Here is a 27,979-nt window from a genome sequence, read left to right on the forward strand (position 1 = left end):
CAGTTTATCAAGATTTCTAAGATGCAGCAAAAGAAGTGCTTAAAGGGAAACTTGTAGTCTTATATGCCTATATTAGAAAGGAAGAAAAATATAAAATTAGTAACTTATGTTCGTACTTTAGGAAACAGGAAAAAAAGAGCAATTTAAAAATAAAACAAGATGGAGAAAAGAAAGAATGAGAACAGAAATCAGTGAAATTGAAAATAGAATAATAGAGAAAATCAACTAAATCAACTAGTGCTGAGAGGGGTGTGGATTTTAATATAACTAGATGGCAACCCACTCCAGTGTTCTTGCCTGGAGAATCCCAGGGACAGGGGAGCCTGGTGGGCTGCCGTCTATGGGGTTGCACAGAGTCAGACACGACTGAAGCGACTTAGCAGCAGTAGCAGCAGCTTAGTTTTGGCCTATTTTGAATGGAAAGGAGGAAGATAAGGATGGGTGGTTATGTCAACCATGGAATCTATCGATCACCTTTTCAGGATTTCCTCAACTACTCAGTTCTTTGTCATTTGTTCATGTATTTATTAAGCAAAAATATATTAATATCTTAGTATGCCTGATGCAGAGCCGACACATTGGAAAAGACCCTGATGTTGGGAAAGATTAAGGACAGGAGGAGAAGGGGGCGACAGAGGATGAGATGGTTGTATGGCATCACTGGCTCAAAGGACATGAGATTGAACAAACTCTGGGGAACAGTGAAGGACAGGGAAGCCTGGTGTGCTGCAGTTCATGGGGTAGCAAAGAGTCGGGCACGACTTAGCTGCTGAACAACAGTGCTAGGCAATGTATTAATTTCTAGACAACTACGAAGATAAGACTTGATTCCTACAGTAACATAAACAATAATAGCAGCTAACATTTACTGACCCTGTGGAAGCAGTTGTTCAAAGAACTTTCACCTATTAATTAATTTAAACTCATCTAACCCAAGGTAGGTATTACTGTTATCTCCAACTCATGTATGAAGAAGGTGAGGCATTAGAAAAGTAAATAATTTGCCACAATCACATAGCTACTAAATGGCAAAGTCTGCCCAAGCTCTTAGTCATTAAAATACTCAAGCAAACAAAAATTCCTCAACTTTTCTTAAAGATTTACTCTGTCTACCGGACATCCTCACACTAAGGACATGTATCTCACATTTAATGTCAAGACCATCAACTGCAATTTAAAATTATTTCTTTCCTTCTTTCTTTCTTTCCCCCTGTCCTTTCCACCCTCCCTCATCCCTCTTCCCTTCCTTCCTCTCTTTGGCTATTATGAATGGAAACAGGAGGGAGGGCATGTCCAACTGTGTATAATGCACTTTCATACACTGAAGAATAATGGTGAGCGATTTATGAAAGAAAAATAAATCTATTGGAAGTGATTTTTAAAAGAGCTTTTGGTATTTGAAGCTTGGCTAGAAACACTCTAAATGAAGAAAGCTGTTTTTGACATGTATAAGATTTTTTAACAACCATCTCTCTTGTAAGTAATTAAGTATAAGTAATTACATAATTACTTGATTATGTAGCAGCACTAAAATTTTACAGGAGGTTTTCCACTTAAACTCTACCCATATAAAAATAATTGCCACAAGTCAAAATTATTTTCTAAATGCAGCAATTCTTTCTGCTTTTAATTTTTTGAGCGGGGGTACAGGTGGGGGAGTGGAATCTAGGCCTATTTTTGTTTAGCAACCAGAGCCAGAGAAATATATAATTTAATAACATGTCACTGTATTCAGACACTGACTTAAAACTTAGGGTGAATCCCTAAGTTAAGATGGTGAGAAACAATTAGGTGGGAAATGAAATTATAAGCCAAGGCATATTCTAGAGAATTTCTTTGGGCATAAATTTCTAAAATCATCATTCATAATAGGGTGAGAATGCTATTACTTTAGTAACAGGACAGCATTTTAAAATACTTGGTATCTCAAAATGCATCACCAAATACTAAGACTGAGAGATAGAAAAAGCTTCAGATATAAAGAAGACTCTCAAAACTTCATTTTATGTAACCTCTGCTTACAAGAAACAAGCTTCGGTAACAAAATATGTGGGATTTGCCCCCGTTTTCTTTCATTCTTCCTATCTTTCTTTGCTTTTTCTCTTTTTTAAAGTGAGCTGTCTCATCACTGCAAATTTTCTCAAGTCCTTAGAACTCTAATTAAAATGTGGTAATTGGTTATGTTACCTCAATTACCATGATGCATGGACATTGATGCAAAGTGACACCAATTGAATCCCTTGGGTGTTTTACCCTGGGGCCATTCCATTTATCGTGGCCTTATTATTTTCAATTATGTGGCTAGATGTGTTGCATACTTTCAAGGCCAATAAATACGCAGGGGTTCTCTGAAGACAAGGTTCTGTTTTTTCAATGCTAAAGCTCTGGAGCAACAGGGCAAAAGGAAAAATATATTTTTGTGAAGAACAAAAACTTAAAACTCCAAATTCACTAAGGACTGAAAGGTAACTTTGCTAAAATAAAGGTATTTCAAAAGAATCCAGATTATATTTATTTCTAAAATGTTTGTTTGGAAAGCAAGGATGGTTTGTTTGGAAAGTAAGGATGATTTATTTGCTATTGATGACTACTTCTTCTAGCTAAGAAAATAGTGATGGGACCATTCAGAGACCTTATAGGATGAGTTAGACAGGGGAGGAAACTGAGATAGAAAAACAAAAGTTTTCTTCCTCTTTAGATATAATTTTGGGTTCACTTCACTTTGAAAAGGGCTAAGCAGAACTATAGGACTTCCCCAGTGGCTCAGTGGTAAAGAATCTGCCTGCAATACAGGAGATGCAGCTTCCATCCTTGGGTTGGGAAGATCCCATGGAGAAGGAAATGGCAACCCACTCCAGTATTCTCACCTAGGAAATCCCATGGACAGTGGAATCTGGTGGGCTACAGTCCATGGGGTCACAAAAGAGTCAGACACAACTTAGCAACTAAACAACAACAACAAAAAAGCAGAGCTATACTGAATACTTCACAGACATAAATATAAACATAATATCAATAGTATTTTACAGAGATCTGTCCCCAGTGTCAATGGGATGATAAGAGCACCTGAAGTGGTTATAGTATATAGTATTTCTTACTGGGACACCACTGTGTTTGTGGGAGACAAGCCATAGATTGTTCTATGCTTTGCTGTTGTCACCCCACATCTACCCATTCAATGCCAGTGATGTCCTCAGTTATTATGATTGATTCCTGGACATTTCTCCACAAAAATCTAGGCATGAATTAGAACATTATTTGGGAACATCATCAATATATACAATTGGACACTTTGTCAAACCAGTTTTACTTACTGAGAATGATACTTGCATCTTCACCAAGTTTTCTTTTTTAAAAAAATCACATTCTCAGATTTCTGAGAACCAAGGAATATCTTCTGTCCTTTTAGTTATCAGTTTGTGTATTGATTTATTTTGAGTATTTTGAAATAGGTACAGTATCTATCCATATGCTGCAGATGATAGAAGAAACTGACTTGGGATAGGGAGTACTGAGACTATACCAAGATATTTTAAAAACTGGCAGGACAGGTATATTTATGACAGAATTCCAAGCTTTATCTCCAAATTAACACCAGAGGAGCCTTATGTTTGCAACACTTTGAAAATACTTTTCCATTTAAGCCTCATGCATAAATTAAATGTCAGGTCATTTTCCCCTTCATTCTTCTCTTTGGATTCAACAGCAAACTCAAAAGAATTTTGCATAAAACTCATTCTGTTACTTTTAGAAGTACTTTTAGAGTAAAAAATGTTGCGATGATATATGATGACTTTATCCAAAGCATTTCATTTGTAATATATGCCAAAAATCAGAACTTGATTATTCAAAATTTTCAAAACATATTTCACATTCTCAAGCCTTTCTTTTAATTCAGTGTTCTCTCATTGTTTGGTTTATTTTTTCCAAATAATCTCAATACTTAATTCTATTTCTTCCAATGAAAACACATCTTATTTTTTTTAAATATAAGAGCCAATGTATGAGAGTGGAAAAAAGCACTGGATTTTCTTCCAAATATAATTTTCTAACTAAATCCAAGCTTGAGTCTTTAGATCGTTAATACATTATGCAAAAAATTCTTAAGACTGATCAACTAATAGGAAATAGTACATTAATAAAAACTATTGTGCTTTCATTTGTTTATATGATTCTTCTTATATTCAATAAAAAAAGAACTATAGGCAGATTCTAATGACAAGAAAAAATAAGACTATAAATCAATAATACAGGATATGATAACCAACCAAAATAGTTATGGGGTAAAAAATGGCAAGAAATTATATCCCGAAAAAACTGTAATTCAAAAAGATACATGCACTCCAATGTTCAGAGCAGCATTATTTACCACAGTCAAGATGGAAGCAACCTAAATGTCCATCAACAGAGTAATGGATAAAGAAGAAGTGGTATATATATACACACACATACACAATGCAATATTACTCTCATAAAAAGAATGAAATAATGCCATTTGCAGTAATATGGAAGGCCCTAGAGATCATCATACTAAGAGAACTAAGACAAAGACAAATATCATATGATATCCTCATATGTGGAATTTAATATTAACAATGATACAAATGAAGTTATTTATAAGACAGAAACAGAACTGTAGATATTAAAAACAAACTTGTGCTTACCAGAGAGGAAACATGCTGGGAGAGGGATAAATTAGGAACTTGGGATGAATATATACACACTACTATATAAAAGTCAGATAATCAAAAAGGACCTACTATATAGCACACAGATCTCTACTAAATATTCTGTGATAACCTATAGGAGAAAAGAACCTAACTAATACACACTGTAAATCAGCTATACTCCAATAAAATTTTTTAAAAGATTAAGAAATAATACTGTGCCTTTCTGATCCATGAATACAGTATAGCATATAGTATAGTTTTAATCACTCATTTAATATTTTGCTTTCAGAGTATCAGTCTTCCATATTTTGTTAGATATATGCCTAAGCCTTTTGTATTTTTGCTGCTATTGTAAATGCTATTGATTTTAATTTCAATTTGATTGTTAATTAATAGTACAAAAAACACAACTTATATCAGTATATTGATCTTGTATCCTACAGCCTTCTTATATTCTTTGTTAGTTCTAGATATTTGGGGGGATTCTATAGCATTTTCTACATGGATGACCATAGAATTTACGAATAAATTTGCTCCTTAATTTCCAAGCAGCATGTCTTTAATTCCTTTTTCTTGTTTTACTGCACTTGCTAAAATTTCCAGTGCAATGGTGAACAGAAGTGGGTGAAAATGGACATCCTTACCATGTTAGAAGAAAAGCATTCAGTGTTTTACCATTAAGTATGATGTCAGTTGTAAATAACTGTATATGCCCTTTATTAAGCTAAGGAAGCTCCTACTTTAGTCTTAGGATTCTGAGCTTATATCAGGAAGAATGTTGGATTTTGGCAAATGCTTTTTCTGCACCCATTGGGATATAGTTTTCCGTTCTATTTGATTATGGTGAATTACATTGATCTTTTTCATATGTTAAGCTACTTGTGCATTTCTATAACTCACATGGTCATAATGTGTTATCTATTTTATATATTGCTGATTATTTTATAAAATTTTAATACCTTTTCTATATTCATGAGAGATATTGGTCAGTAGTTTTCCTGTAATATCTTTGACTAAGCTGAGTTGGGAAGTATTTCTTCCTTTTCAATTTTCTGGAAGATTTTGCATAAAATAAGTACAATTTCTTACTTCTCTATTTGGGAGAATTTACCCATAAAGCTATCAAGGCCTGGAATTCTCTTTATAAGGAGATTTTAAACTAATGGTCATGTAGCAGATATGGAACTATTCAGGTTGTGTATTTCTTTTTGAGTAAATGTTGACAGTCTTCAACTTTTAAGGAATTTGTATATTTTATCTAAATAATTGAATTTAATGTTAGAAAATTATTCATAGCATTTCCTTTATATTTATTCAACATTAGTAGAATATGTAGTGATTTCTCTTATTTCTGATAATGATAATTATTCTTTTTCTCCTCTGTCCCTGTTCAGTCTTCTAGGTCTTTATTAGTTTCACGGATCTAAAAAAATTTTTTTTCTCATAAACTTTTTTCTATTGTTTTTTCTTTTATTAATTTCAGTGATCTCTCCTTTAAAATTTATTATTTCCATTCTTCTACTTTGTGTTTAATCTGCCCTTCTCTAGTTGCATAAGGTGAAAATTAAGGTTATTATTTTGGTGGCAAATTTTGGTTGGTACAAATTTTAATTTTTTCTATTTTTATTCAGTTCAAAATAATCTCTAATTTTGCTTTTTTATTTTTCTTTGTTTCAGGAATTATATATAAGTTTGCATTATTTTCCAAATATTTCAGGATTTCTCCAATATATTTCTAATATTTATTTCTAAACTAACTCCATTATAGTCCAAGAATAGGATATAATGAGGATTTCTTTTAAATCTGAGACTTGTCCACAGCTCAGAAGAGAGTCAATTTTGGTAGATGTCCTATGTATAGTTGAAAAGAGTGTATATTCTCCTATTATTGGATGAAGTGTTTTAAATGCCAATTGGGTCAAATTGATTTATGGTATGATTCGAGTTTTTTATATTCTTACTAATTTTCTGTCTACTTGTACTAACAATTATTGAGAAAAGTATTGGACTCTCTGCCCCAAATTGTATATTCTTATCTTCTTGTAACTGTGTCAGTTTTGATTTATGAATTTGTAAGTTTTGTTACTAGAGCACAAACATTTAGTAATGAATGGCATGTTCTCTTGATTAATTAGCATATTTATCATTAAGAAATATCCTTCTTTACACTTTGTAATATTATTTGCTCTGAACTCTAACTGGTTTAATATTAATGTAGACACTTTAACTCTCTTTTAATTGTATTAGCTTAATATATATTTTTCCATTATTTTACTTTTAACTTAATTTTTCTTTATACTTAAAATGGAATCATATAGTTCAGTCTTGATTTTTTATGCAAACTAGAAATTATTGCCTTTTAATTGAGGTCTTTAATCCATTTATATTTAACAGAATTATTGATGCAGTTGGTTCAATTTTCCATCGATTATATATATTCTTCACTCCCAGTTTTCCTCTTTCTCTTCATTGTGTGAGATTTTTAAAAATGATTTCCTTTCCTTTGTTGACCTATTTCTTATAGCCCCTTCTGTTTTTAAAGAGTCAGAGTATATATTTTATCTATCTTTAAGTGATTCTATACTGCTACACTTGATATAAGAACCATACATACAAAAGTATAATTCCATTTCCTGGACTTTGTGATATTTTTGTTATATGTTTTACTTCTACATGTCTTATATTAATAAATCCCTTAATACATTGCTATTATCTTGCTTTCAACAACCTATTATCATTTAAAGAAATTTAAATAAGATGAAAAAAGTTTCATATTAACCCACACAGTTAATATTTCCAGTGCTTTTCATTTCTTTTTGCAGACTTAGGCTTCCACTGATACCATTTTCTTTTTTTGTGAAAAGATTTCCTTTAACATTTCTGGCAGTTCTGCTGATTGTTTTGTGATGATGATTTTTTTTAAGTTTTGATAGCTGAAAACTATTTATTTTTGTCTTACTTTTAGAAGAGCATTTTCTGTGTGAAATTCTGGGTTATTTTCAATGTTTTACATGTTTCAATGCTATTCTCTCATACCATCCCACCCTTGCCTTCTCCCTCAGAGTCTAAAAGTCTGTTCTTTATATCTGTGTCTCTTTTGCTGTCTCACCTATAGGGTCATTGTTACCATCTTTCTAAATTCCATGCTGCTGCTAAGTCGCTTCAGTCGTGTCTCACTCTGTGCGACCCCATAGACAGCAGCCCACTAGGCTCCACCATTCCTAGATTTTCTAGGCAAGAACACTGGAGTGGGTTGCCATTTCCTTCTCCAGTGCATGAAAGTGAAAAGTGAAAGGGAAGTGGCTCAGTCGTGTCCGACTCTTCGTGACCCCATGGACTGCAGCCTACCAGGCTCCTCCATCCATGGGATTTTCCAGGCAAGAGTACTGGAGTGGGTTGCCATTGCCTAAATTCCATATATATGTGTTAATATACTACATTGGTGTCTTTCTTTCTAATTTACTTCACTCTGTAAAATAGGCTCCAGTTTCATCCACCTCATTAGAACTGATTCAAGTGGGTTCTTTTTAATAGTTGAGTAATATTCTGTTGTGTACATGTACCATAACTTTCTTATCCATTCATCTGCCGAGGGACATCTAGGTTAGTTCCAAGTCCTAGATATTGTAAAGAGTGCTGTGAAGAACATTGGGGTACACATGTCTCTTTCAATTCTGCTTTCCTCGGTGTGTATGCCCATCAGTGGGACTGCTGGATCGTATGGCAGTTCTATTTTCCAGTTTTTTAAGGAATCTCCACACTGTTTTCCATAGTGACTGTACTAGTTTGAATTCCCACCAACAGTGTAAGAGGGTTCCCCTTTCTCCATAACCTCTCTAGCATTTATTGTTTGTAGACTTTTTGATAGCAGCCATTCTGACTGGCATGAGACGGTACCTCATTGCAGTTTTGATTTGCATTTCTCTGATAATGAGTGATGTTGAGCATCTTTTCCTGTGTTTGCTAGCCATCTGTATGTCTTCTGTGAAGAAAAGTCTGTTTAGTTCTTTGGCCCATTTTTTGATTGGGTCATTTATTTTTCTGAAATTGCGCTGCATGAGCTGCTTGTATATTTTTGAGATTCTTTGTCAGTTGCTTCATTTGCTATTATTTTCTCCCATTCTGAAGCCTGTCTTTTCACCTTGCTTATAGTTTCTTTTGTTGTGCAAAAGCTTTTAAGTTTAATTAGGTCCCATTTGTTTATTTTTTCTTTGATTTCCATTACTCTGGGAGGTGGGTCATAGAGGATCCTGCTGTGATTTATGTCAGAGAGTGTTTTGCCTATGTTTTCCTCTAGGAGTTTTATAGCTTCTGGTCTTACATTTAGATCTTTAATCCAGTTTGAGTTTATTTTTGTGTATGGTGTTAGAAAGTGTTCTAGTTTCATTCTTCTACAGGTGGTTGACCACTTTTCCCAGCACCACTTGTTAAAGAGATTGCCTTTTCTCCATTGTATATTCTTGCCTCCTTTGTCAAAGAAAAGGTGTCCATAGGTGCATGGATTTATCTCTGGGCCTTCTATTTTGTTCCATTGACCTCTATTTCTGTCTTTGTGCCAGTACCATACTGTCTTGATGACTGTAGCTTTGTAGTATAGTCTGAAGTCAGGCAGGTTGATTCCTCCAGCTCTTTTCTTCTTTCTCAAGACTACTTTGGCTAATCAAGGTTTTTTGTAATTCTATACAAATTGTGAAATGATTTGTTCTAGTTCTGTGAAAAATACAATTGGTAGCTTGATAGGGATTGCATTGAAACTAAGGATTGTTTTGGGTGGTGTACTCATTTTTACTATATTGATTCTTCCAATCCATGAACATGATATATTTCTCCATCTATGTGTGTCATCTTTGATTTTCTTTCATCAGTGTTTTAGAGGTTTCTATATATAGGTCTTTTGTTTCTTTAGGTAGATTTATTCCTAAGTATTTTATTCTTTTCATCACAATGGTGAGAGGGATTGTTTCCTTAATTTCTCTTTCTGTTTTCTCATTGTTAGTGTATAGGAATGCAAGGGATTTCTGTGTATTGATTTTATATCCTGCAACTTTACTATATTCATTGATTAGCTCTAGTAATTTTCTGGTGGTGTCTTTAGCGTTTTCTATGTAAAGGATCATGTCATCTGCAAACAGTGAGAGTTTTACTTCTTCCTTTCCAATCTGGATTCCTTTTATTTCTTTTTCTTCTCTGACTGCTGTGGCTAAAATTTCCAAAACTATGTTGAATAGTGATGTTGAGAGTGGGCACCCTTGTCTTGTTCCTGACTTTAGGGGAAATGCTTTCAATTTTTCACCATTGAGAATAATGTTTGCTATGGGTTTATCATATATGGCTTTTATTATGTTGAGGTATGTTTCTTCTATGCCTGCTTTCTGGAGAGTTTTTATCATAAATCAGTGTTTAATTTTGTCAAAGGCTTTCTCTGCATCTGTTGAGATATTCATATGGTTTTTATCTTTCAATTTGTTAGTGTGGTATATCACATTGATTGATTTGTGAATATTGAAGAATGATTGCATCCCTGGGATAAAGCCCACTTGGTCATGATGTATGATCATTTTAATATGCTGTTGGATTCTGTTTGCTAGAATTTTGTTGAGGATTTTTGCATCTATGTTCATCAGTGACATTGGTCTGTTTTCATTTTTGGTGGCATCTTTTTCTGGTTTTGGTATTAGGGTGATGGTGGCATCATAGAATGAGTTTGGGAGTTTACCTTCCTCTGTAATTTTCTGAAAGAGTTTGAGTAGGATAGGTGTTAGCTCGTCTCTAAATTTTTGGTAGAATTCACCTATGAAGCCATCTGGTCCTGGGCTTTTGTTTGCTGGAAGATTTTTTGATTACAGTTTTGATTTCTGTGCTTGTGATGAGTCTGTTAAGATTTTCTATTTCATCCTGGTTCAGTTTTGGAAGGTTATACTTTTCAAGAATCCGTCCATTTTTTCCAAGTTATCCATTTCACTGGCATGTAGTTGCTGATAGTAGTCTCTTATGATCGTTTGTATTTCTGTGTTGTCTGTTGCGATTTCTCCATTTTCATTTGTAATTTTGTTGATTTGATTCTTCTCCCTTTTTTTCTTGATGAATCTGGCTAATGGTTTGTCTATTTTATTTATCTTCTCAAAGAACCAGCTTTTAGTTTCGTTGATTTTTGCTATAGTCTCTTGTGTATCTTTTTCATTTATTTCTGCCCTAATTTTTATGATTTTTTTTTTTCCCTTCTACTCACCCTGGGGTTCATTTCTTCTTTTTCTAGTTGCTTTAGGTGCAAAGTTAGGTTATTTATTTGATTTTTCTCTTGTTTCTTGAGGTAAGCTTGTATTGCTATGAACGTTACATTTAGCACTGCTTTTACTAAATCCCATAGGTTTTGGGTTGTCGTGTTTTCATTTTCATTTGTTTCTATGCATATTTTGATTTCCTTTGATTTCTTCCATGATTTGTTGGTTATTCAGAAGCATGCTGTTTAGCCTCCATATATTTGTATTTTTAATAGTTTTTTTTTCCCTATAGTTGACATCTAATCTTACCAAATTGTGATCAGAAAAGATGCTTGAAATGATTTTATTTTTTTGAATTTAATGATTCCAATTAGATATACACTAACTTGCCTGAAGTTATCTCACAGCTCACTTATGCTATCTTTTTGGCTTTTATCCTGTCTGTTTCATTTCTGACAGCTTCTATCGTTATGTTTTCAGATTTATAAATTGTTGCTTGTGCAATGTCTGATTGGTTGCTAATACTATCCAGTGTATTTTTCATCTCAGTTATTATAGTTTTCATCTGTAGAAGTTTGATTTTAGACAGATATTTTCAATGTCTCTACTTATTAAGTATATTTTTCTAGCTCCTTGAACATATGGAATGCAAGTAAAATAAATTTTAATATTCTTTATTAATTCTGCTGCTGCTGCTAAGTTGTGTCAGTCGTGTCCGACTTGGTGCAACCCCACAGACGGCAGACCACCAGGCTCCGCTGTCCCTGGGATTCTCCAGGCAAGAATACTGGAGTGGGTTGCCATTTCCTTCTCCAATGCAAGAAAGTGAAAAGTGAAAGTGAAGTTGCTCAGTCGTGTCTGACTCTTCGTGACCCCATGGACTGCAGCCTACCAGGCTCCTCCGTCCATGGGATTTTCCAGGTAAGAGTACTGGAGTGGGTTGCCATTGGCTTCTCTGTTATTAATTCTATAATTTGTCATTTCTGGATCTGCTTCTATTGATTGAATTTTTCTCCTCATTATCAAATATATTTTACTTCTTTGTATGCTGGTAGCTTTTAAAAAGAATTTATTTATTTTTAATTGAAAGATAATTGCTTTACAATATTGGTTTGATTTCTGCCATATATCAACATGAAATAGCCATAGGAATAAACATGTATGCTAGTAGCTTTTAACTGGATGGCAGATACAGCAAATTCTGCCTTACTGAATGCTGGATACTCAGATGCCAATAAGCATTCTTGAGTGTTATACTGAGATATATTTAAATTATTTTTAAAGAGTTTGATCTTTTCAGGTCTTGTTTTAAAGCTTTCTGGGCAAGACTTCCCAAGTGGCTCAATGGTAAATAAAAAAAAACAAACCCACCTGCCAATGCAGAAAGATGCAGGTTTAATCACTGGGTCAGGAAGATCCCCTGGAGGAGAAAATGGCATCCTGCTCCAGCATTCTTACTGGGAAAACCTAGTAGGCTACACTCCATGGGGTCACAAAGAGTAGGAAGAAACTGAGCGTGTGCATGTGCATACACATACACACACACACACACACACACACACACACACACAGCACTTAGTCTAATTTGCATTACAAATGCAAAACTGTTCTTAGTACTCTGTCACAGGTCCTGTGAATGATAAGGGCTTATACTGTGACTGAAAGGAGAAGGAACTATTCCCAGCTGTGTGTGAGCTTCAGGGATTGTTCCCTCTAATTTTTTCAGGTGGTTCCCTCTCTGAAGACTTAAGAGGATTGCTCTGCATAGCTCTAGAGCCATCTCTCTGTGCAGCTCTCTCCTCTCTGTCATATGTCTGTAGCAACTGTAGCTGCGCTGTCCTCACTGGCCTCCCAGATCTGTCTTCTCAATCCAGGGAGAATGCTAGGCTCTGCAAGGATTTCTTTTTCGTACACAGTGACCTGGAAATTCTCTCTAGGCAGAAATTTGAGTAATCATAGTATCACTTCAATCATTTCACATCTCTTTATTGCCTGTTATTCAAGTTCTTGAAATTGTGATTTCTGTCCAGTTATTAGATTATTTCAGGTATAAGGGTACTGATCCTTTACTCTATCCTGGCTGGAAGTAGAAGACTGCCCATATCTTTTTAGAGGAAGAAGGTCTATAGCTTTCATCAAGGAGTTATCAAGGATAAAGTACAAGCTGGAATCAAGATTACCTGGAGAAATATCAATAACCTCAGATTCACAGATGACACCACCCTTATGGCAGAAAGTGAAGAAGAACTAAGGAGCCTCTTGAGGAAAGTGAAAGAGAAGAATGAAAAAGCTGGCCTAAAACTCAAAATTCAGAAAACTAAGATCATGGCATCTGGTCCCATCAGTTCAGTTCAGTTGCTTAGGCATGTCCAATCCTTTGCATCCCCATGAACTGCAGCATTCCAGGCCTCCCTGTCCATCACCAACTCCTGGAGTTTACTCAAACTCCTGTCCATTGAGTCGGTGATGCCACCCAACCATCTCATCCTCTGTTGTCCCCTTCTCCTCCTGCCTTCAATCTTTCCCAGTATCAGGTCTTTTCCAATGAGTCAGTTCTTTACATCAGGTGGCCAAAGTCTTGGAGCTTCAGCTTCAGCATCAGTCCTTCCAATGAATATTCAGGACTGATTTCCTTTAGGATGGACTGGTTGGATCTCTTTGCAGTCCAAGGGACTCTCAAGAGTCTTCTCCAACACCACAGTTCAAAAGCATCCATTCTTCAGCACTCAGCTTTCTTTATACTCCAACTCTCACATCCATATATGACTTTTGGAAAAACCATAGCTTTGACTAGACGGACCTTTGTTGGCAAAGTAATGGCTCTGCTTTTTAATATGCTGTCTAGGTTGGTCATAGCTTTTCTTCCAAGGAGCAAGCATCTTTTAATCTCATGGCTGCAGTCAGTATCTGCAGTGATTTTGGAGCCCCCCAAAATAAAGTCTGTCACTGTTTCCACTTTTTCCCAATCTATTTGCCATGAAGTGATGGGATCAGATGCCATGATCTTAGTTTTCCGAATGTTGAGTTTTTAGCCAACATTTTCACTCTCTTCTTTCACTTTCATCAAGAGTTTCTTTAGTTCTTCACTTTCTGCCATAAGGGTGGTGTCATCTGTGTATCATAAGTTATTGATATTTCTCCTGGAAATTTTGACTCCAGCTTATGCTTCATCCAGCCCAGCATTTCTCATGATGTACTCTGCATGTAAGTTAAACAAACAGGGTGACAATATACAGCCTTGAATTACTCCTTTCCCTATTTGGAATCAGTCTGTTGTTCCATGTCCAGTTCTAACTGTTGCTTCCTAACCTGCATACTGATTTCTCAAGAGGCAGGTCAGGTGGTCTGGTATTCCCATCTCTTGCAGAATTTTCCACTGTTTATTGTGATCCACACAGTCAAAGGCTTTGGCATAGTCAATAAAGCAGAAATAGATGTTTTTCTGGAACACTCTTGCTTTTTAGATGATCCAACGGATGTTTGTGATTTGATCTCCGGTTCCTCTGCCTTTTATAAATCCAGCTTGAACATCTGAAATTCACAGTTCATGTACTGTTGAAGCCTGGCTTCGAGAATTTTGAGCATTACATTGCTAGCATGTGAGCTGAGTGCAATTGTGTGGTAGTTTGAGCATCCTTTGGCATTGCCTTTCTTTGGGATTGGAAGGAAAACTGACCTTTTCCAGTCTTGTGGCCACTGCTGAGTTTTCCAAATTTGCTGGCACATTGAGTGCAGCACTTTCACAGCATCATCTTTTAGGATTTGAAATAACTCAACTGGAATTCTATCACCTTCACTAGCTTTGTTCATAGTGATGCTTCCTAAGGCCCACTTGATTTCACATTCCAGAATGTCTGGCTCTAGGTGAGTGATCACACCATCGTGATTATCTGGGTTGTGAAGATCTTTTTTGTGTAGTTCTTCTGTGTATTCTTGCCAGTTCTTCTTAATATCTTTTGCTTCTGTTAGGTCCATATCATTTCTCTCCTTTATTGAGCCCATCTTTGCATGAAATGTTCCCTTGTATCTCTAATTTTCTTGAAGAGATCTCTAGATTTTCCCATTCTATTGTGTTCCTCTATTTCTTTGCATTGATCACTGAGGAACGCTTTCTTATCTCTCCTTGCTATTCTTTGGAACTCTGCATTCAAATGACTATATCTTTCCTTTTCTCCTTTGCCTTTCACTTCTTGTCTATTCACAGCTATTTGTAAGGCCTCCTGAGACAACCATTTTGCCTTTTTGCATTTATTTTTCTTGGAGATGGTCTTGATCCCTGCCTCCTGTACAATGTCACAAACCTCCATCCATTGTTCTTCAGGCACTCTGTCTGTCAGATCTAATCCCTTGAATCTATTTCTCACTTCTACTGTATAATCATAAGGAATTTGCCAGTCCAGGTTTGATGCATGAGACAGGGAGCTCAGGGCTGGTGCACTGGGATGACCCTGAGGGATGAGATGGAGAGGGACGTGGGAGGGGGGTTCAAGATGGGGAACACATTTACACCCATGGCTGATTCATGTCAATGTATGGCAAAACCCACTAAATATTGTAAAGTAATTAGACTCCAATTAGAATAAATAAGTTGAAAAAAATAAAAAATTAAAAAAGGAAAAAAAATTGTAAGGGATTTGATTCAGGTCATACCTGAATGGTCTAGTGGTTTTCCCTACTTTCTTCAGTTTAAGTCTGAATTTGGCAATAAGTTCTTGACCTGAGCCACAGTCAGCTCCCAGTCTTGTTTTTGCTGACTGTATAGAGCTTCTTCATCTTTGGCTGCAAAGAATATAATCAATCTGATTTCGGTATTGACCATCTGGCGATGTCTTTGTGTAGAGTCTTCTCTTGTGTTGCTGGAAGAGAGTGTTTGCTATGACCAGTGCGTTCTCTTGGCAAAACTCCATATTCCTTTGCCCTGCTTCACTCTGCACTCCAAGGCCAAATTTGCCTGTTACTCTAGCTATTTGTTGACTTCCTGGTTTTGCATTCCAGTCCCCTATAATGAAAAGGACATCTTTTTTGGGGTGTTGGTTCTAGAAGGTCTTGTAGTCTTCATAGAACCATTCAACATCAGCTTCTTCAGCATGACTGGTCAGGACACAGACTTGGATTACTGTTATATTGAATGGTTTGCCTTGGAAACAAACAGAGATCATTCTGTCGTTTTTGAGATTGCATCCAAGTACTGCATTCCAGACTTTTTTGTTGACTATGAAGGCTACTCCATTTCTTCTAAGGGATTCTTGCCCACAGTAGTAGATATAATGGTCATATGAATTAAATTCACCCATTCCAGTCCATTTTAGTTTGCTGATTCCTAAAATGTTGATGTTCACTCTTGCCATCTCCTGTTTGACCACTTCCAATTTGCCTTGATTCATGGACCTTACATTCCAGGTTCCTATGCAATATTGCTCTTACAGCATCATTTCATGCCAAATAGATGGGGAAACAATGGAACTAGTGACAGACTTTCTTTTTGGGGGCTCCAAAATCACTGCAGATGGTTATTCCAGCCATGAAATTAAAAGACCCTTGCTCCTTGGAAGAAAAGCTATGACTAACTTAGACAGCATATTAAAAAGCAGAGACATTACTTTGCCAACAAAGGTCCCGTTAGTCAAAGTTATGGTTTTTCCAGTAGTCATGTATGGATGTGAGAGTTGGACTATAAAGAAAGCTGAGTACTGAAGATTGGATGCTTTTGAACTGTAGTGTTGGAGAAGACTCTTGCGAGTCCCTTGGACTGCAAGGAGATCCAACCAGTCCATCCTAAAGGAGATCAGTCCTGAGTGTTCATTGGAAGGACTGATGCTGAAGCTGAAACTCCAATACTCTGGCCACTTGATGCAAAGAGCTGACTCATTGGAAAAGATCCTGATGCTGGCAAAGATTGAAGGCAGAGGAGAAGGGGACGACAGAGGATGAGATGGTTGGAAGGCATCACTGACTCGATGGACCTGAGTTTGAGTAAGCTCCGGGAGTTGATGATGGACAGGGAAACCTGGCATGCTGTAGTCCATGGGGTTGCAAAAAGTCGGACATGACTGAGTGACTGAACTGAAAGAATTGTCTTCCTTTTGCTAAAGATTATTCTGAGTGAATTTGTAAATTATTATAGATTATTCTGAGTGGATTTATACTGATATGGATTCGTATTGTTTTCATGGATTGTCTCATATATTTTAATTTGTATCTGTTGTAGGAAGTGAAATTCAAACTGTTCAAATAATAAAAATATTAGTCCTCTATAATAAATACATCACAAATTCAGAACAATATTTTGGAAAATGGGATACTCTAAGGTGGTACAGACAGATGGTACTGTTGGCCAAAATGTAAAGCCTTAATCATATAAAGAAGTCAAAGGAACAAAATTCAAGCTTCTTTGGCTCATAAAGAAAAAAAGGAGGAGATGATAAATAAAAACATATGATTCAAATGAAAATTAGTATTACAGTATAAAAAGTATACACAGAGATTGTTTTTTATAGGTAACACAAAATAAACCAAAGTAAGTCTGGGAAAAGAGCTTGAATGTAGAAAGAACAAAGTGGATTTGGTCAAATAATTATGTAATTTCAAATCTCGATGATAAATGAGAAAGATGCTTTTGAGTTTTGTCTGTTTTAACTCCCAGAATTTAATAAAAGATCTCTTGCTTTCTTCTAATTAAAAAGAGAGAGAGATTCATTATTTACCTAGTTAGGAAAATTAGAGAAGCTTACTTAATCGACATTTTTACTTTTATCTGAATTTTTCTGAATATTAAGGAAAAATTTTCCATATTTTGTCAATATTAACTCTAAACTTGAAGCCAGTATTTTCTCAAGAGACATAGCTTTATTGTTTTTTGTGTATTTGCATTAACTACACATGTTGCGGAGAAGGAAGATGTCTTGCTTACCTTTGAATCTTTAACACTTATTATTACAGAGTATCACTTAGAGAAAATTCATTTGTTTAACAAATACTATAGAGTACCTGTTAAGTCCTACACGCTATGTGGGGTTTTTAGGAATGTAAAGGTGAGGAGAAACTGAAATGTGGCTGTTTTCTTCAGACTAGTGGAGAAGATCAACAGTAATTAAATCATCACACTAATAGAAGTGACATGAAAAATGAGGAGTACTGGACAGATGATTAGGTGACATCTCTTATACAAGCTATTTCCAAAGTGACTGATTAAGAATATTCTACAATACAGAGACAGAGTTAGAACCTCTAATTCTAAGTGCCAGAACATAACCTGCAATTTCAGAATGACTTCATTCAATACCTCATAGAGAATGGCTGATTCATGTCAATGTATGGCAAAAACTATTACAATATTGTAAAGTAATTAGCCCCCAACTAAAATAAATAAATTTATAAAAAAAAAAAAAAAAAGGAAGAACTTGAAGAAAAGAAAATATACCATGGGGGACTTTACATTGTATCTTAGAACCTGGAAAAACTGACCCTACCTTCAAAAAGAAAGGTTAAAAGTCATCTGCTTGGTGATCTCATGAAAGTGAAATACTCAAATAGGAACATAATACTCAAAGCCATTTTTTTTGAGAATATGAACACTGAGAATTAATATAGTTACTCTAGACCAAATGCTAGAATGAAACAAAATTATGAAATAAAAGAGTGTGTTCATTCATCTAGCAAATGTCTATTAAAATCTACTATATGCAGGCATGTCCCAGGCCCTGGAACTACAGCACTGATGTTCCTGTGCACAGAAGAGGATGGCATAGGGTCAGGGACACAGGATGAAAAAGCAAACAGCCCACTTAGAGGCTTCTGAGTCTCTTCAAAGGCAGCCATGGGTGAAATACTTGTTTGCTCAACAAAGCAACATGGACTCTTTACCCAACCAACAGAGATCAGAAGTCAGAAATAGTTCCAACATTTTGAGGTACATGGTATTCACTGTATTGTTGACATTAGTGCCACTTGCTACTCATTCTCCCTTTCTCGAGGGACTGTTAACTTGTTTAGCACAGCGGACCTTATTTGCTACCTCAGCATTCCAGAAAACCTACATGTCCAGCATCCATCCTACAGAAAAGGGGAGATTTGGTCCACCTGTAATGTTTATCTACCTCTCTGTAGTAGCTTGAGCCTCTAAGAAGCAGCCAATATTTCAAAGCTAAAGCTTATCTTTACCACAGAAGTAGGATAAAAATGTCCACAGCTAGTCTGCAGAAGTTCACTCCTGCATCCCTGATCATATGATTTCAAGTAAACCTCTAAAGAAACACAGGTCTGTCTCCTCCAAAGCAGCCTGAATGCTTCTAAAATGTTAGAGCTTCTCCAGCTGCAATTGGTTTTTATGTAAACTTTATTATGGTCACTATTATGCTTAGATGTTTCAAACTATAGATAAAAAATAACCTCTTCTAAACTTTCAAACACTAGGAGGAAAAAAAGGAAGAAAGAAAAGAAAGGACTCTAGCTAAATAGCTTCACAACAAACAGGTCATTTTAAGAAAAGACATCCAATTACACAGAATCTGATTGCTGGTAATAACTTGGACGTCTTAAGAAATTTAGCAACTTCAGCGCAAAACAATTAAAGTGAACTATTGAGGATAAAATCATCCCCTATACTCAACGTAACTACAGTTGCAAAAAGAGTGAGAAGGCTTACTGATTCACTGTCCCTCCTGTTCCCAGTTCCCAATGCCAAACACATCAGATAGCAAATATTAAGGCTTTGTTAAAATCAGAATTCATAGGAGAAGACTGTTTTTCAGTGGCAACATTATATTTGATTTTTCAATTTTGAATCTTGGACTCTCTGCAAACATAGAACTGATGATATAGATACACAAGAAAAAATTTCCATCGTATCTATATACATATGTATGTGTGTATTTCACTTATGTAAGTCAAACATGAGAATTAGCCCTTGAACTAACCGACACTAACTTCAAGGTCCTTTGGGGAATGCAATCTTTTCATCTATAAAGCCTTTCCCTTAAGGATATGAAGGTTTCCCGGTTAAGTGTGTATTCTGTATTATAATAAAACAACTCTAGTTATGTATTTTTCCTTCATCTAGCAACAGCCTGAGTTTACAGTCAATTTGGAAAATTCTTAAAAGCAGTCCACACCTCTACCTTGAGCACTGCATTAAAACTCTCAGAGGAAACTTGCTAGTTCTCAGCAATACATCTCTATTTGAAGGAGCTCTAAGTAGCAACAATGGAGACTGTTTTACACATGGACAGTGTGAATTCCTATCATGGAAGGAAAAGGCAAGTGGCATACTTTACTTCATTGCCTTGTCTGTAGAGCATATACACGGCTCTATAAGCTCTGAGAGTGGTAAGCCATCTCCTAGCAAAACCTTCATGGTGTATTGTATGATTAGGGATATTGTTGGTGAAGGAATGATTGAAAAAATTAAGGGCTTAGTTTGGTAAAGTTAAGTGAAGTCTCCATATGATTTCTCTAAAAGACAATGAGACTAAAATTCATCTTACTAGTAGGCAAATGAATCTCTGTGTTATGATAAATGGAGTTTCTTTTAGAGGTTGGAGATAACTATTTCTTTAGTTAGCAAAACCATTGTTAAGAGGAACACATTTTCCAAGTCCTGAAAGAATGTTTTTCTGAGAAAAATGAGAGAGCATCATGATTTAAAAAAGAGACTATCACTCACAGATTCCTTTCCCATCTTCTTTTGCAGCCGTGTTTGCCACTGGACGGCTTGCATGACAATGGCTTCCCACCTTCTTTCAAGATTTACAATGATCAGCTGCATGGGCTGGTGGTCTGCATTGAGGTTGCAGGTCTCCCGGTCATCCAGAAGATGTTGGCATAAACGCAGGATGGAGGCCACTCCGCGACGTCGCTGCTTGATTTCACGACAGAGGGACTGCAATGCAAAGAGGGACCGATCCATGAGCATTTACAGGACAGAGTTCCCTTAAACATACAACATCCTCTTCCATCATAAACTGTAGGGATATGCTCAACCATGAATAAATGGGACAAGAAGGCCTCTGGAGTTACTTTTGGATTGCGTATCTTCCACCCAAGTGATTTTTGCTTCATCTCATTCTTCTCCTCCTCTCCCTCCTTTCTTTAAACTTATTTCTACATCTAAAATGTTGGGTCCCTCTTTGATACATAGGTGATTAACTTAATGAAATAAATCATTTAGGTCATATGAATGCCAAACAGATTGCCATGCTTTGCTTCAAGGTCATAGAAAACACAAAAGACAGAAAAGTCCTCCAAAAGAAAACGGGATATTTCCAAATTTTCTCCTAGATTCTCTGCAGCTAAAAGTTTACTTGTCTACTGACTGGAAGTAAGTTAAATAAGATTGCAAAAAAATGATATATAACAGCTATTATTTGAAAAAATATGGTAAGCAACATTTCTCTTCTGAAACTTGATTAACAAAGCAATGATGTTTTGAAAACAGAAATTAGGATACAGGATGATTACTGCATTATTTGTCAGTTGCTGTGTTTCTCTTAATAGACATTCATACTATTTAAGAAGGATATGCATGCATCAAAATAACATTTTGCCCCCAGAAGCATTTGTATTGCTGCAGTGACCCTAAGCTGAATGATTCAAGCAAAATAGTGGGCACACATGTCTTAAAATATTGTATCTTTCCTTTGCCTACGGATAGTGTGTAAGCGATATTCTAATTCAAAGCCTTCAGGAGAAATGATGATTATATCCACAAACATCACTGAATTACTAATCTCCCTCTACTGCTACAATTGGACTGTTCTAACAGTTAACAGATTGCTTATTAATCAACAAGGGTAAACAAGACAATGCAATTTAATTTAGTGCTAGAGTTTTAATGCCTGAAAGTATTTGTGCTTAAAATGTTAATCTAGATAAGGCTTCATTAGAAGAAGTCTTAAAATGATTAAGTGTGGTTCACTGAAATGCACAAAGAGTGGTAGTAGATCAGCAGGTGGACGTTTCATACAGATGTTCCATTTATTGATATAATACATGCTACAGCCATTTAAATGACCCTAACTCAGTAATAGCTGGAATTCTATTATTTCTGTAATGAGAGAACCCTGTACCTTTAATATTTCTGAATTTTAAATAAGGAGAATGACAAATTCCCACACCTCTATTTATAGCAAAATATGACTAGGAATTTTATTATTCAATTTATACCAGTACAGCATTTTCAGTTATGTTTCTTGAACTTAGCCTTATTTATTTTCCTAGGGTTCATTACTATTTTCCTTATATAACTCCTGATAGAACCACAAGGTCTGACAAATTTCTTTACTGATGCTATTCATTAATTCAATGCTGAATGGAGAGAAACTCCTACACAACGATAAAACTTAAAAGAGTCTGCCAAAGCAACAGGCATTGTTTCCATCTCCTCCTCCAATTCTGCTGACTTTCTCTTCTACATGCTTTCTCTCTTTCCCTCTATTTCACTCTCTCTCTGTCACACACACACCCTTCAATTTGCTCTCTTGCTCTAGAACAACTGTTGAGCAAGTCAAACTATTAAGTCCACTTAATATCTGTCAATTTTTCGCCCAAAGTTCAACACTTCAAGATGACAGAATAATATAGCCAACTGGGATGGCTTCAAAAGAGCTCTATGAATATATATATATATAGAAGATTTTGCTTTTTGTTTATCATTAATTTGTTAAAGGTGGGGGCTAGAAAATCAAAAGAGATGTTCCATGCTGCCAAACTGGATTTGCAAAACTGTCTTTTAAGTTACCTAAAATAATAACTGCATTTCTCCAGCCAACAAAGAGTCCCGATGTTTCTTAGCTGAATGAGAATTTGCCAGGGATGGCAGTAAAGGTATGTGTGGATTAGTCAGCAGAGCCGCATTAGATGATATTTACAAAGCAGCCCAAACGGGCTTTATTCATCTCACAGGTGTTTTCAAAGTTCTGAAACAGGACATATGAGGTGGCTAGGGGAAATTTTCATAAAGCTGATTAGCCATAACTTTTAATGTGAATCTAGAATGTATCCAGTATTTAAGTGTCCAGATGATCCTCACTCCACATCTGAACCCCAGTCAGTTGATGGGTTTTAACCATGTGTTAGGTGTTTTTAAAAATTGTTGACACTCAATATCAGATTTTTATGTCTCCATAATTCTGCAAATTTAAAAAATTTAAATATCCAAAGAACTCAGTGTATATTCTAGATTAATAATTTATCCTGTATGCACACTTCAGAAATAACACTATTTTAAAGAGGAGAGGAACACTGAGAATTTTACATGGAAACATATTTTTCAGTACTTTTTTATATCTAAGAGATATAATTGATAAAATAACATTCTTTTACATAAATGTGTTTCCATGACAACCATTAAAATATACATATTTATTTATAATCACAAACATGTACTAAATAAAATCAGTGCATTTGCTGGCAATGTTTCTTAGAATCAGTAGAGTTCACATTATTTCTATGATAAACTATACATAGAGAAATGTTAAATATAACTACATAGGAACAAAATGATTATTACAACTATTTTTGGCTTATATTTTTAGAGAAAAGCACTTTTAAACAGAAACCCAAGCTAAGCAATCTAAGTAAGTCTCAGAAACAAGACGAACTCATCCCTGCCTCCAGACCTCCTCAAATGTGTATTGTACCTTGCATCTGCTAGGCACTATTTCAGGCATCAAGGCTTCAAAAAAGAGCAAGTTACTGCTCCCACTCTCAAGAACCGAAAGTCCACTGGAAATGGACTAAACAAATAAGTATGGTACCAAGAATGATGCAGAGAGGTAAGTGCTAGCAGAAGTTTGTGCAGGTTGCTATCAGAGGAGCCATGAAATCAGGGAAACAATGTGAGCCAGACTGTCCAAGGTGGGTAGTTGAGGTTACAAGGACAGAAGGTCCAGTAGCAAGTAGTCTGGGACACTGGGAGTATCAGGCAAGTTGGAGAAAAGAGAGAATGAAGCCCCTGGAAAAGGAAGTAAAGAACAGAAAAATCTGGAAGGTTTTGTTATACATACACATGTATCTATTCTTTTTCAAACTTTCCCCCATTTAGGTTGTTACATAATATTGAGTAAAGTTCCCTGTGTTATATAGTAAACCCATGTTGGTTATCCATTCTAAATATCACAGTGTGTACATGTCAGTCCCAAACTCCTTAACTATCCCTTCCTCCCACCCTTCTTTCCTAGTAACCATAAGTTTTTTCTCTAAGTCTGTAAGTCTTTTTGCTGTACACCTGAAACTAACACAACACTGTTAATCAACTACACTCCATAGTTACTCCAATATAAAAAGTTAAAAAATAAATTCTGGAGAAGATATGGAGAAAAGGAAACCCTCCTACATTGTTGGTGGGAATGTAAACTGGTGCAGGAACTGTGGAAAACAGTGTGGAGGTTCACCAAAAAACTAAAAATAGAATTAATATATGATCCAAAAATACCACTCCTGGGCATATATGCAGACAAACTAATCCAAAAGAATACATGCATCCCTAGGTTCATGCATGCATGCATGCTAAGTCACTTCAGTCATGTCCAACTCTTTGCAATTCTATGGACTGTAGCTCGCCAGTCTCCTGTCAATGGGATTCTCCAGGCAAGAATATGGGAGTGGGTTGCCATTCCCTTCCCTAGGGGATCTTCCTGACCCAAGGATTGAACTCACATCTCCTGTTCTCCTACATTGTAAGTGGATTCTTTACTACTGAGCCACCAGAGAAGCCCTAGGTTCTACTCACAATAGCCAAGACATGGAAACAATCTAAATGTCCATTGACAGATGAATGGACAAAATGATGTGGTACATATCTACAGTGGAATATTATTAAGCCATAAAAAGAATGAAATAATGCCATTTGCAGTAACATGGATGCAACCAGAGATTATCATACTAACTGAAATAAGTCAGAAAGAGAAAGACAAATACATATGTCTATTTCACTTACAGATCAGTGAAATATGTCACTGATATGCAGAATCTAAAATATGACATAAATGAACCTATCTATGAAACAGACTCACAGACATAGGGAACAGATTGGTGGCTGCCAAGGGGAGTGGGTAGGGGAGGGGTGGAGGGGGAGGTTATGGTTAGCAGATTTAAGTTATTATACATGGAATGGATAAACAACAAACTCTACTATATAGCACAGAGAACTATATTCAGTATGCTATGTTAAACCATAATGGGAAAGAATATTTTAAAAAGATGCATGTGTGTGTATATATATATATATATGTATATATGTACATACATACATATATAACTGAATCACTTTGCTATATAGCAGATTAATGCAATATTGTAAATCAACTATACTTAAACTAAAGTTTACCATTTTAATTTACAAAAAGAAAAATTTGGAAGATTTCTCATTATTGCCAGTTTTGAAGCATTGTCCTTGATATCCAATGAGATTATGTTGGTTCCTAAGCACAGTTTGTCCTTGATATCCAATGAGATCATGTTGGTTCCTAAGCATAATCATATTGCCTTCTCAGAAAAGTAGAAAGAGAAGTGGGAAACAGAATATAAATATGAAGAAGGAGAATAATCAACATGTTTAAGAGAAAAAGGTTCCAAATGTTTTTGTATTTAGTTATCATTATTACTTGGTAATCTTTAGTCATTTTTTTCCTAAAGAGCTACCTTTGCTAGTATGGAGGTCATTGTCTTAGTATCACTTCAGAATCTGATTGTTGGAATATAGTTTGGCGTGCTACTTTTAAGTCTCTAATGACCTACTTTATTTGCTTATTTTACATTTCTACTCATTTTCTTCATGTTACTTTAAAAGTCGATTTGCTATAAAAGTTGAGAAGTACATAGAAGCAAAAATCAAAATTCCTAAGTTGTTTTTTCCTTTACAGTTCACCAACCCTTTAAACATATCTTCTTGGACATGTTACAAGAGAGCTGTCGACAGACTGAAGGTATTTGTTTTACACTTACAAACTAGCAGTATGATTTTCAATCCACTAATGGTGATACAAAGGGGTGTTTTGGTTTATCTGGGGGTTTTCTCCTCTCCTGACCTGCTCTATGAGTTTCTTTGATAGCTGAAACTACTCATATTATGGAGCCAAATGTGATGTTGGTGTAGTTTTATTAATTGAAATAATAAATCAATTATTTTTAAAATTGTTATTGAATGGCTAAAAAAATTAATGAAACAATCAATGGATATAGCTTTTCAGCCAGTGATAATTTTATATTATTCATATTTGCTTGATTATCTCCAGAATTTTAATATAATTAAGAATGCTGATTGTTTGAATACTATATTTGGGGATTTATACCTTTTGGTTATTTTTGTCAAGTAAGTAATTTACCAACTAATGACTAACATGTTTGGCATTATGCTAAATTAAATAGAAGCTTTGTTCTGAGAGAGTTTACATAGTAATCAAAACCTTGATGACTGTTTTGCAGGCACAAGGCATCCCATAATGTTAATGCCTATAGCCAACGTGTAAGAAGAATGTATAGCAGATGGGAAAAATGAGAGGCTATGATGGTACCTCTATGATTCTCCAAAAGTTGCTTTTGGCTTGTTGGTTTGGAATCATCATTTGGAAGCAAGGTTGGGAAAGATCACATGAATGATACTTCTCGTAGCAATAAACATTTATTGGGTGTCATGTGCCAAACACCATACTTTTCATTACAGGATTGGTACTGGTGGATAAGAGGCCAATAATATGATGTGGTACCTGATCTTAAGGGCTTGTAAACTGGCTGTAAAGAGAAGACTCTTGGCTACTCACAATAAGAGATATCAATGCAATGCAAAGGTTTTTGATAAGACCTAACCCATCAAGTTATTGTAGGTTTTTAAATGAGGTAAGTGAGGTAAATGAACCTTGTGAACAGTGAGGCTGTGACCCAAAAGTAACATGCAGTTGATATACATACTAAATTATGGGCACTGACTTTGAAGATGAGAAAGATCATTATCAGCTAAAGTAGATAATTGCTAGAGTTCTCCTCTTAGTAGTATTTTCTTAGTTATATTTAACTAATCTCCAATACTAATGACAAATCTTTTGTATATTTCTGCATGCTATGCATTTTCTTAGGTATTTCATATGTATCAACTTATTTAATTCTCAAAATAGCACACTGAGATCACATGAATGATCTTGAAGAGGGTCTGAGACATACATTACTGTCATCTGCCTATTTTATAAATGAGATGATGGAGACACAAAGAGGTTAAGTATCTGACCAGTTATGACACAGTTAATAAGTAGCAAAGGATTTTAACCCATGCAACCTGAATCAAGAGCCAATCCATGAAACTATACCACATAGCCTTTCATAAGAGAGCTGAAGAAGCTTGCAAAATTTTGACATTTTCAGACCATCTCTGCCCCTGAGTCCTAATCAGAAGTGGTTGCAGCCATAAACTTACTGTCGATGAGAGGGCCAACAACTTGGTTCATATACCTGTCAGAGGTTTCTCTTATACCCATTCCTAATCCTGCAAATACAGTAAGAATTAGTAAACTATACAATTCTTAAGCCCAGGGAAGTTAAGATAGCAGAGGTGGAAAAATACTAATTAATTCATTGAACAAATATTTAATAAACACGTATTATAAAGGGCACTATTCTCAGTGGTTGAGACACATCAGTGAACAAAACACAGTCAAAACGTTCTGCCCTCAAGAACCTCATATTTTAGCAGACAGTGGGAGCTAATCTCTTTTCTGAGAAAGATGTAAATTATATAAATAATAAAGAAGAGATTTAACAAAAGTGAGAAACATTCATTAGGCAAATGATTAGCAAAGTTTCCAGCAAGGGGTCAGGAGATATTTGGGTCCTGACAACTCCATTCTTGAGACAATTATGTGCTTAACTATACCTACTGTATAATGTATGCTGCAAATAAGAATTTCCAGCCTAGAATTGCAAAGGAGTAATTCTTCAAAACAGAAAAAAAATTAAAACACCCCAAGTGAGGTATGAATGATGACTTGAATATTTTAAAGAAAATATGGACAAAAGACATCTTCATATTTTAACTGATTTCAAACTTAAAAGACATCAGCCAATACAAGAACTCAGCTCAGTTGCAAACTCTGGGACTTGATC

At 35.5% G+C, this 27,979-nt stretch overlaps 1 protein-coding gene and 1 long non-coding RNA gene across 6 annotated transcripts in view; one reads left to right on the forward strand and one right to left on the reverse strand.

Annotated features, from left to right (window-relative positions):
• AKAP6 (A-kinase anchoring protein 6) overlaps positions 1-27,979 on the reverse strand; it is a 571,209-nt gene that overhangs the window by 32,666 nt on the left and 510,564 nt on the right. For all 5 annotated transcript variants that reach the window (XM_081547988.1, XM_081547989.1, XM_081547987.1 and 2 more), the window contains one exon: positions 20,553-20,768. In XM_081547988.1, the coding sequence (XP_081404114.1) occupies positions 20,553-20,768 (216 nt within the window). The remainder of the gene's footprint in view (positions 1-20,552; positions 20,769-27,979) is intronic.
• Positions 6,325-10,063, forward strand: LOC145528860 (uncharacterized). Its single transcript, XR_014070745.1, has 2 exons — positions 6,325-8,061; positions 8,188-10,063. It is a non-coding gene; the product is annotated as an uncharacterized LOC145528860 (long non-coding RNA).

Source organism: Giraffa tippelskirchi, chromosome 12 (assembly GCF_054371585.1).
Source record: "Giraffa tippelskirchi isolate mGirTip1 chromosome 12, T2T-mGirTip1v1.2.pri, whole genome shotgun sequence".
Classification (NCBI taxonomy): domain Eukaryota; kingdom Metazoa; phylum Chordata; class Mammalia; order Artiodactyla; family Giraffidae; genus Giraffa; species Giraffa tippelskirchi.